Genomic DNA, 12200 nt, shown 5'->3' with positions numbered 1-12200 from the left:
ATAAAAGTCATCATCCTACATTGTCATTTGATGCCTACTAGCTGTTAGGTAATGGAGATCATTCAGTCAGTCATTCACGCTAATACATGTTTCTTCACGTTTAACGTCTCCGCCTAAAGAGGAATTTATCCTAATTCTTTATGAAAACGAATATTGTATTCTAATGAAGAAATGTCTCGCTATTTCTCAAAATATTTTCAAGATCAACAACGACCGCGACGATAAAACGGAATAACAAAGCGACCGCCATTCATGAAACATGGGTGTATGGATTAGGGCGGCTTTCTAAATCGCCGAGCTAGCACAGATTTTACGGCGCTTCCTTAATTCAAAACTTACATTTTTGAAATACCAAACCTAATTCCGCATAGTCATCACCACATTATGTATCTCATTCGACGCACAACATAAAGAGTAGTAACAAGCCACTATTTAGGTCACTGACAGAACATTTAACGTCGACAACCACTTGCACGACTGCATAACGACATCAAAACGCTTTACGGCATGAAATCGATTTACGTTAGCACTTCCCATGTGCAAGAACTGTTTACAGATTTCGTCATTTGTCACATATGTTTATGCCGTTAAGTGATGAATACGGTTATGTGAAAATAAAAAGCAGGATTTAAGGTATGTCCCGTCATATTTTGTTCATGTTTGTGTTTAGTGACTGCTGTCTTTTCTTTCCTTGCGAGAAGTCGACTTATAATTTGCAAGTAATCGTGAGTCTTGGTAAGTGTGAGTTGATTAACCTGTGGTTGAACTTGTGCTTTGCCAACCAAGTGCTAGCAAGGCATGATATGACCAGTGACACACTCCGCTCATATGTTTAAGTGTACACTGTATACCTTTAGGCATTTGCTATATCCATGTAATTAATACCCGAAGGGTTCATTTTCTCGTCGTAGTACAAATTTGTTTTGAAGTAAACTGCAAACAAGTATCGATGACTTTGAAATTGTCAGATTTATCATCCTTAAGAACACATTCGATCAAATAACACGTGTAAAATGGATTAGGTGTAAACCAGACAATCCAGTGATTGATGTTATCAGCTCACATTTCATATGATTTGGATACTGTCAGGATTTGACCAAAGACATCACATAGCCAGGGAAAACAAGACATGATTAGTACGATATATGATTTCACATGAAGATTACCCAGGAGTATATTTTACATGGATACAAATGTGCATCCAGTTGTTGAGAATGGATGCAGAAAAGTAATTCATTGCATCCGGAGCATGTGCCCACAACACATGACTTTGCTAAGTGTTTGGGTTGTTTCTTTCAGGGCATTTACTTGCATCAATTCGCCCATCAGTCCACCTGATCAATAAATCAGTCCAGGCTGTAAAGGAATTATCAAAACATTCAGTTCTCTAAAACATTACTTCAAAGGACCGACATATAGCCTTCAAAGACCCTTAAAACTAATTAAGGGTCCGTGATACCCCCATGATGCGAGAAAGGTAAAACCCTGCATTATATAGATATCTGACAATGTTTAGCATATGTAGCATTCCAAGGGACAGTACATTTAGTTAGAAGATTAGAGTTGTTTGTCATATACGTAGACCCACTTGACTGATACTTATATTATTTATGTGCTATGTGTGGTGCATCACATGGATTTGGTAAGCAAGTTGTATGGACCCACCACTATATATAGTGTATATATGACCCACCACTATGTATAGTGTGTGTATGTTTCTATGAATTGTTTTATTTCTTTCTTTTTCTCAGACATAGAAAAATACACCCCTCAAACTCATACGCCAACAAAAGAAGAATGGAGTTTCAGCCAGTAGTAATGGCAGCTGGATCAGGGTCCAGGATGACAGACTTGACCACCAGGTGCCCGAAGGCTCTCCTCCCAGTGGGGAACTTTCCACTACTGTGGTATCCAGTCAACATGCTTGAAAGAGCAGGCTTTGAAGGTGGGTTGTCAACTCTGTGCATTTGCTGGCCAGCCTTCAGTTTCAGCAGCAGACCTGCACAGATCTAGCTTATCTCATGATGCACAATGTGATCATACTCTCTAGTTTTGTTGGTACTTTTGTAGTGTGTGTGTATTTGTGATTAATGAGAGTTCATTTCATACCAGTAAAGATCCAGGGTAGAATAGGTCTTCAGTGAGTGAGTGAGTTAAGTTTTATGCTACACATGGGAACCGATGACCTGTCAACCGAGTCAGCGATCCTGACCACCCAATCCTGATAGTTGCCTCTTACGACAAGCATAGTCGTCTTTTATGGCAAGCATGGGTTGCTGAAGGCCTATTCTAGCCCGGGACCTTCACAGGCCAGGTCTTCAGCAACCCATGCTTGCCACAAAAGGTGACTATGCTCGTCATAAGATGGGATGGTCAGGCTCTTTCACTTGCTTGACCATGTCAGTATTTTTTCTTCGGTTTCCAGTTGCGCAGATTGATGCCCATGCTGATGATTACTGGATTCTCGGGTCCAGACTTGATTATTTAGGCCACTGCCATATAGCAGGAATATTGCTGAGTGCGGCGTAAAAGTAAAATCACTCACTCCTTTTATTTGTTTTACAGAAGCGATCATAATCGTCTTGGAATCATTTGCGAGCGATGCCCAAAATGCTCTCTGTGATGTCTGTCATGTTAAAATGAGGCTAGACTTTGTCAGCATCCCCGACAACGACTACATGGGTACAGCTGATTCCCTCCGCTTCATCAAAGATAAAATCAAAGTAAGATTGCAATGCCCCTAGTTTTGTAATCAGTGGTAACCATGGTAACTGAGCAAATCCTACACCTGTTAACATGGTGAGGTGAGGTGAATTGGGGTTTAACATGGTACTTAAGAATATTTCGCTCTCATGACGGCAAGCATGCATGTGTATGTGCGGTTGCTTTACTAACCCAGACTTTAGCTGATTTACCTGAGATACCATGCTGCAGTTATGTCTGTTTAACATGGCACACTGATCCAGACTAAAATGAAAGTGTATCCAGTGAATTGTATTTATGCTTCATCAGAATATGCTGACTTGAGCAGAATACACCTTTATTACTGATGTGTCAAGTCAATGCTGATAAATCTATGATGGGATACAGCTGTGATTTAGTGATTTGAGTGTTGTGGTGAAAGAAAAAGAGGCATAACTTATTCAAATCATGAACACATGATGAAGAAGAGAATATTTACTATTTAGTCACATAGCATCTACATTTTTTACCATTATTAGATAATCTGGATACATCATGTATATGTAATTTTACTGAATTAAAATAATTGCTGAATATGAATTCCAGAATATGACATATTATATTTGAGATTACACTTTCTTGGTAAACATGTTTTACATTTGACTACGTGTAAATGACAATGTGTTCTTGTATTCCAGAGGTTTCTTCAGAAAAGATGATTCTCTTGTATATTTCAGACGGACGTGTTGATTGTTAGTTGTGACCTCATCTCAGACATTAGTCTCCATCAAGTGGCCAATGTTCATAGAGCGTATGATTCTTCCCTCACCATGTTGTTATCTCCCCTTCCGGAGCAGTATGCTGAAGTGGCAGTACCTGGCATCAAGTCCAAGAGGAAGAGGGGTGAGTATTGGAGGAAGTGGTGTTTGTCAGGAGGAAGGTATCACATGAAACTGTTCTTAATCTCCTGAGGCGAAATGCGGGCACTGCTTGACAGGTAATAGATGAGCCACGACTTGACTCACAAATGATCCCAATTTGCTGATATGGGTACGCCCTCCAGAACATTCCATTTAAAACAAGAGGGAAACAGGTTGTTGTCTAAATAATGAAAACTTCAATTTCCTCGTGCGAATCATGTCATGATGGTGTTTTGCTGAACAAAATCCCTCTACAAGACACATGTTAAACAGTAGCATTATGATTTCACGTCACTGTCAGCATGTATTGCACATGCTTTATTGCCAATCTACCTCATGTACCTGTAGCGACCAAGTGTATTCGTCCAGATTACTTGCCCTGTCTGCTTGTCACAAACATGTTCACTGCACTGGCTCATCTAATACTTGTCAAGCCGTAGTTATCCTAAGTCTTTAGTTAGATGATTGCATGGCAGTGGGTTTAATGGTTTTAGACAGAGGTTTTATATATCCACAACATGAGGTTAAAGCTGATGAAGTAGAACACAAGTTGTATCTTGTCAATCAGCAAAATATCACCCTGGGTTGATCTGCAGGATTTTGCTGTATCCACTGTCAACAATGCGAACCAGAAGTTTCGAGCCAGTGCACACAGACCAACCTTCAACTTGGGGTCACATCTTGTCAATACCATGTGCATGTTGGGCCCCCAAAAAGAGCAATGAAGTAAATTTAAGCTATCACAAGTCATTCAGGAAACATTATCACAGACAGAACAACCCATCTGAACAAGGCACTAAATTCTCTTATTTTCCTTCTGGGTCATGGTGAACGTTAGTGGGGGGTAGCTGTGGTCTGAGGCCAGCTGCAGCTTCAAATTGAACAAAGGGTCACAACCCTGCACAAACGACAGAAGCTTGTGAGGCGAATGACTGGGAAGTTTGGTGTGTCCAGAACCATGTAACACGATACCATATTGAAGCATTACCCTACAGGGTAACAAGAACCGTTTTTCAAATACAGTGGTAGCTGTCGAAATGGGCCTCTGTCAACACTGGCACAAAATGTCAGTCCATCAGTGGCTTGTAAAGTTATCATCAGCTGTACAATCCAACACAGATTATTTCTTCAGTCACAAAGAATGCCAGTTTAAACAGCTTCCTCTGTATGATGCAGGGGATCACAGCTATTGCCATCTCAACAAGACCATGAGGTAGTCTTGATAGATGGAAGCACATGTAAGATGAGAGTACCAGGTTTTTAAGGACAATGGTGTAGCACACACTTCCTGTTTCAGAGCGGGATTTCATCGGCTTGGATGAGAATGGGAAGCGGGTTCTGTTCTATACATCTGAAGTTGACCTTGAAGAAACTGTCAATTTCAGGAAATCTGTTTTAAAAAAGTAAGCTGCTGTTCATTTTGTTTATTTCTCATATAGCAATGTTGAAATTTGGAATCGCTTTTATATGTGTACTATAATAACCAGTGTTGTCATATATATGTGTGTGTGTCTTTTAAGCAAGATCCAGCATTATTGTGTGTATGTTTTCCTCTTTCAGGCACCCATGTATCAGTATACGTTCCAAGTTAACTGACTGCCATTTGTATATATTGAAGAAGTGGGTGGTGGACTTCCTAGCAGAGAACACGTAAGATTCTAGATAGACTAATTGCACTGCCAGTCACCCTCCAAGCTGTATGGAGAGTTGCATCAAACAATATCATTGGCGGATCCAGAGTGGGGAATTTGACCACCTCCTATAAAAATGACTTATGATCACATTTAAGGGTTTTTTCTTGCATTGGCAAAAAATGAACCCCCTCCTTTCGAAATACCTATGTTCATCCATGAATATATACCTGATTTATGTGCATTGGTCTTCAGTTACCCATGCTTGTCGTAGGGGGCAACTTATGAAACTGGACTGTCAGGCTCACTGACTTGTTTAACATGTGATTGATCCCAAATGATCACTGGATTGTCTAGCTCAGAGTTGATTATTTATTGGTCACTGCCATATATCTGGAATGTTGCAACCCATGAAGGTCTCAGGGTAGAATAGGCCTTCAGCAACCCATGCTTGCCATAAAAGGCAACTATGCTTGTCGTAAGAGGCGACTAACGGGATCTGGTGGTCAGGCTCACTGACTTGGTTGACATATGTCAGTGGTTCCCAATTGCGCAGACTGATGCTCATGTTGTTGATCACTGGATTGTCTGTCCAGACTCGATTATTTACAGACTGCCGTCATATAGCTGAAATATTGCTGAGTGCATTGTAAAACTAAACTCACTCACTCTGGAATGTTGCATTAAACTAAGCATATCAGCAGCATATGTATATATTCTATAGTTGTTTTAGAGTTACCCATTCATTATCATCAGTACTGCACAGAAGCATTGTGTTTTCTGCAGAAAACTGTCAACAATAAAGAGTGAACTCCTGCCTTACTTGATCAAGCGCCAGTTTACCAAACCCAAACCCCCAGAAACAGATCTCCAAAACACTAACATGTCACTCATCTCCATGGATACCAAGACAGGTATGGGTACATGATATTGACTTGTGTGAAACAATATAAAGAAACTGATTGTCAGTACTTCATGTATGTGTTTGCTGCTCATCTATCAAAAGAGAATTGTAGACTAACTGGAATGTATTAATGATGAACTTATTGTTGGTAATGTTACTCATTGATATCAGAGCTTTGTAACTGTTTACAACCATTGTCATATGGGTAGAGTATCTGCCCAGACAGGAGAAGACTGATGTTTTATGGCAAGCTATGCTATACCAAGGGTGTTACAAGGTGTTACTTCCTGTTTCCCGAAATGTGGGATGGTGGGTTAGCCCAGTGGTTAAAGAATTCCCTCATCACGCCGAAGACCCAGATTGGATTCCCCACATGGGTGCAGTGTGTGAAGCCCATTTCTGGTGTCTCCTGCGTGAAACGAAACCCACCAACTTACTACCCTGAATGTTGCTAGGCATTAAAGGGGTGAAACAGGGACTTATTGTCTGTATAAGTCAACATTGAATTGTGACATGGTATTTCAATGGGCTAGCATAAAAGGACACGTACTGTTTGACATATTTTAAGTACATGTGCAAGCACATCTCTTTAAAAATTGCAAGAACACAGCAGTATTCCCTGTTATGTCTGACCTGATCTTGTAAATGTGTGAAACAGTGATGCAGGTCTCTGTAGAGTTGCTTCACTTTACTGTCAGGAAAATTGTTCAGTGTTATGTTCAGAAGTCACGGCACGTTATGTTTTCAGTTTCAGTTAATTAGTTCACACCACCTACATTTGTGAGACCTGCTTGCTTACATCAAGCTTGTGCAACTCACATGCCATGGTTTTACTTAAATACTAAATGGAAATCATCAAAGCCAAGATGGAATTCAGTTGAATAGTATGAAACAACTGCATCAGTGAAAGGAGTTAAGAATCACCTTAACATTGTTGTATTTTTGAATGCTTTGTTTTGGAACTAAACACTCTATCAAAACATCCAAACCAGCAAGCTAAAATAATCTTTTTTATTACTCACCCATTTAAAGATATTACTGTTTGATAAATATGCAGTGTTATTGCACATTGCAAAATACAGTTATGCCATCACAATGCTAATACTTCTGTCTCAGTGGTATCACACCTTGCTTGTCTCACCATATAGCTGAGAGTCATCACACTGTGGGCAGTTTGTGTAAATATATGTTGCAAGGTAATAGAACACTAAATTCATTTGTGTCATATACCATTTTTTGCTGCCGCTCGTTTGATACCAAATCATTAACTCATTTAGTAAAAATGGTATTACACCAAGGTATTACAAGGTCATGAACTATCCTCTATATATCAAAACTCTTGACATAAAACATGTACAACCCATTTTGTCTAGATGTCCATGGCTACAGGAAAGGTGATGAGATGACCGCACTGATCGAGGAACTCTCCACATGGATAGACCATGATGGAGACATGGCCGACTGTTTCCATGGGGAAGATATCCGGTGCTATGCTTACATACAGGACACAGGTTTCTGTGTGAGGGCCAACACACTAGCCACATACTGTGAAGCTAACAGACAAGTGAGTCATGTCATACAGATGAATAGCACTATCTATATTGCACTATATTCCCACATCACAAGATTAGTTTTATTTTCAGGCCCCAGGGGTGCTTGAGTTGGCATGTACAGGGAGGGCATGAGAAATTTGGTTTCACATATTGTATCCCTGAGGGGAATTGAACCTACGCCATTCAAAGTCAGGAGCAGACTGTTTAACCACAAGGCTACCCGCCTGTTTTTGATCAGTAGAACAGTGTGCAGTCAGTGGTTGTTCTCAGCTCACTGGGGAATATACAACCTAAGTTGTCTGTAAGGTGTCTGATGGTTAACAGTTGCTATATCTTCTCATTCTACTGAGGTCGCATTCACTGCTTGATGAACAGAAGTGTATTTCAAACTGACACTTGCCTCAACATGCACAAGACTTCACATGTGGACCGAATAACAATCCTGGAAACTGTCAGGAATCATGCTGTCAAACATGATCACCTATCCAGTAACACTAACAGCAACTAAACATTACATAAATTTCCAACCTGTATGATGGTCACTGGCCATGTGACGTGTACTTTAACTTATACAGACCCTCATTATATGCTATTTATGTTTGACACTGCACATAGCAACAATCAGGTCATTACCATAGAAACCAATTATTCATATCATGAGCAGTAGTCCTTATAATCAGGGGATAATAATGCACAATCAAACAAGTCTGTTTGCCTGTTTGGGTATATTTAACATTTTACCAGCAATTCTAACCAACTGCCTTGGTGCCATTGTTTAGTTTTAATAACTGAGACATTTAAAATACATATGGCATGTTTGGTCTTTTTTGTGTGCTTTCTTGTAACATTTGGCCAGTATGTGAGTATGTCACTCTTGTAATTTGATGTTCTTCATTTGGTGTTTTTTCTGGCATCATTTTGGTGTGTTGGACTCACTGTGTGAACAGTTTACATAGGTTTTAAAGATAAACACACAGACTAACTTTAAAATTGAAAAAAGAGAGATCTCTTAATTATTCTGCTATTGTTACACTTGATGTTCTCTAATGGCATCTGTAAGCTGGCACTCAAAATGATTCAGAAGTCAACTTTGGTCTGAGACATGCATTGTGTTCTTTTGTCTGACTTCAGATTCCACGGCTGCTCAGTGTATTAGCTCCATCCCGAGAGATTAATAATGTTCATCCATCAGCAACTATCAAAGAAAAGTCACAGGTTGGAAATCTAATTCATTCATAAAGAGTCAATAGGTGTTAATTTGCAGTGGATATGCTGAATCAGCATTTCAACATGTAAATCAGTGTGTGGTGAAAAGTCTGTGAAATCAGTTTTACACAAGCAAACTTGTTTTCCAATAGCATTTTCTATCAACAAAATATAATAAAAATTTATGAGATATAAATCAATTGTCTTGGACTCCTGTTCAAAACTAGTTTACTGTGTCGTCTAATGCCCCACATATTCTAGCTATATGGAGACAATGTATAAATTATAGTCTGGACCAGACAATTCAGTGCTTAACAGCATTGGCTTCAATCTACCGGTGTGCAGTTTGGATGCGATCATGTGGCAACCAAGTCATTGCGACTGACATCCCGATCCAGTGAGTCACCTTTTAAGACGACCATAAGTTGCTAAAGGCCAATTCTAACCCAGGGCCTAGATTTTCAAAGCTCTCTTAGTACTAAGATAGTCGTAAGTTAATGTTAATCAAGTGCACTTACGACTGTATTAGTGCTAAGCAAGCTTTGAAAATCAAGGCCCTGGCCCTGGTCTTCATGGGTACTCAGAACTAGGGACAAACAACTGAAAGAATAATTGACATGCCGTCAAACTATTTTGATGTTTGGATATCTATTCACGTCTGAATAGTACATGTGTATTGTTACAGGTTGGATCTGATTGTCTTGTGAGTGAGGGAGTGATTGTTGGAGAGCGGTCATCCATCAAGCGGTCAGTTGTAGGCCGTCATTGTACAATAGGTGACAAGGTCAAGGTCACTAACTGCATCATCATGGATCATGTGACCGTAAAGGAGGGGTAAGGGTGTTTTTAACTGTAACTTCACATAACAGAGATGACAAGATTTTATTGAAGTCTTACATTTAGAGAAGGTATGAATACATTTGGTCGTTTGGTCATAGATTGTGTGAGACCAAAGTTGTTGTTTCTACTGCATATAGTAACAAATACACAAATGTATCATAAGCATTAAATATCAAATCATATAATACATGTTACTGACAACCTGTCTTCTTGGAGAGAGTTGTATTATTTGAGGGAAATGTATGCTGATCATGAACGTTGACAAGGACGTTGATTGCAAAGTTATTATTGTTACAGTTCTGCTCAATGTAATATGTAATGAACGGTTTTAACACAATGGTTTGTATATGTGTTTTAGCACCAATATTCCATCCATTTATGATGGCACCCTGTATTTAATCCATTCTGGGACATACAAAACTAGTTTACCAACTTTGTGAGTAATAATAGGGAACATTGGCACACATTCAACCAAATCTCCAAACCAGACCACCCAATCGTTTTAGTCATCTCTCAGAACAAGCATATGTTGCTTGTGTTCATTTCTAGTCCACTTTCCTCCCGGTGAATCTTATGTTTTATGGTCATCACAGCCTTGTGAGGTGACCTGCATCAATTGAGTGTGATGGTTTTGCAGGTCCAACCTACAAGGCAGCATTGTGTGTGGACAGGCTCATATCTCTGAGAAGTGTGAACTCAAAGATTGTATCGTAGGTCACTCTCAGAACATCATTGCCATGGGTACGTATTGTGTTGTCAGGGTATGACTTGTTATGAATACTGTGAGCAGTATGTGTCTATGTGTGTAGTTCCTTTCCTATTTCATGGGATAACCCCCAAATGAAAACGGTTTTGAATAGCCGAAGCATAATCTCAATATTACAATACATATTTATACATAAAAGTGACTGTACTGTTAACCCTTTGTAGGTCTTGGACGACAGAACCACAGCCAGTGTGAACAAAGATGACTACACAAATCAAAATAAAGCCACACATATTAGGATATTTTCTCAGTGTTTAATTGGATGTCTGGACTCATAGTGAGTGAGTGAGTGAGTTTGGTTTTACGCCGCTTTTAGCAATATTCCAGCAATATCACGGCGGGGGACACCAGAAAATGGGTCTCACACATTGAAACATTGAACCCATGTGGGGAATCAAACCAGGGTCTTCGGCGTGACGAGTGAACGCTTTAACCACTAGGCTGCCCCACCGCCCCTCTGGACTCATAAGAAGTGAAACAGTTGAAAACATGATTTGATGAATTGTTACAAGGTGGCAGCCTGTCTGGGAGGTGCCATGCACAATGTATTGAACTCTGCAGATATATATTATATAAAGTTGAAACAATCTTTACATCCCACTATCTCAAATTATTTCTGTTTCAGGCAAGTTCACAAATGAAGCCATCATCGATGTGGACCGAATGATGGAGATATGACCAGTATGTCATTTACTGGATGTACAGATTGTTATTGGGGCTGTTGATACAGATAGCCTGATCCTACTTATAACATTGGTACTGACTGCTCTATCTTTTACTGTATATGGCCTCAACATGTGGTTTCATATTCATGTCAGCACGGTATGATTACTCTGGTCTTAACAGTGTCCCAAGAAATTCAGTACAGATTGTCATACGAGACAGAGGACCCCGCTAAAGATGCTGTAATCAGCTCTGATACAGGAAAGGGCATCCAGGAAAACAGCTGAAGACATTGTCTGATGATCTTTGTTACATTTTCCCAAGGCCATACTTGGTGAGCCAGCATTTAAATGCTGTTTTGGCAGCAATATACATGCTCCAAATGCTGGGCGCTCCAGACTCTAGCAGCAGTACATACTGTCAAGGATATGATGACACACAATCAGTCTGGTGTCACACTGAAACAATTAAACATGCAATGTCTCCATATAGATGCACAAGCTTATGGGTAAAGTATGGGATGTTGGGGATCGATTTTGCTATGGAATTTATGCATGGACCTACATTTTAGTCATTTGTAGTTCAAGCCTCTTGCCCCTTTCACTGGCTCAGTGGAACAACCTCAGTGCATCCAACTGGGAACAGAATGTTAGGCAAAGTATGTACTCTCTTCTTTCTATGAATTCTCCAGTTATTTTGAGCTTGGAGCAACGCTTCTGTCAGTATGCAACACCAACATGTCAGTGTGTCTTTTTGCCTCCTTAGACAAGTGGACACTGTATTGGAAAAGAAAGGAATTATGAAAACTCTTTTAATTGCATGTGAATGAATGTCCTGTATGTGTGGCAGACTACCTGGTGTATTTCATTCTTTATCTCCAAGACAAGAATGTGATACTGAAATTGGATCATGATAGCAACATTTCTTTGACAATCTTCTGTTGATACTCTCAAACAGGTTTACTTTCAAACACATGAGTAAGTGCCCATTTGTACAAGTAAAGAAAACAGTGCCGATAATTTGCGTCTGTTGTTT

General features: G+C 39.7%; 1 protein-coding gene across 1 annotated transcript; it reads left to right on the top strand.

Annotated features, from left to right (window-relative positions):
* The first annotated feature begins 479 nt into the window (after positions 1–479).
* Positions 480–12184, top strand: LOC137290975 (translation initiation factor eIF2B subunit gamma-like). Its single transcript, XM_067822207.1, has 12 exons — positions 480–633; positions 1752–1945; positions 2566–2723; positions 3420–3585; positions 4900–5005; positions 5163–5252; positions 6020–6147; positions 7511–7701; positions 8822–8905; positions 9582–9730; positions 10374–10477; positions 11128–12184. Exons 2-12 carry the CDS (start codon positions 1798–1800, stop codon positions 11178–11180), a joined length of 1377 nt encoding a protein of 458 aa, XP_067678308.1. The 5' UTR covers positions 480–633; positions 1752–1797; the 3' UTR covers positions 11181–12184.
* Positions 12185–12200: the final 16 nt, after the last annotated feature.

This window comes from Haliotis asinina, chromosome 7 (assembly GCF_037392515.1).
Source record: "Haliotis asinina isolate JCU_RB_2024 chromosome 7, JCU_Hal_asi_v2, whole genome shotgun sequence".
Classification (NCBI taxonomy): domain Eukaryota; kingdom Metazoa; phylum Mollusca; class Gastropoda; order Lepetellida; family Haliotidae; genus Haliotis; species Haliotis asinina.
The sequence above is the reverse complement of the archived record's forward strand: the minus strand, read 5'-3'. Positions and strand labels throughout refer to the sequence as shown.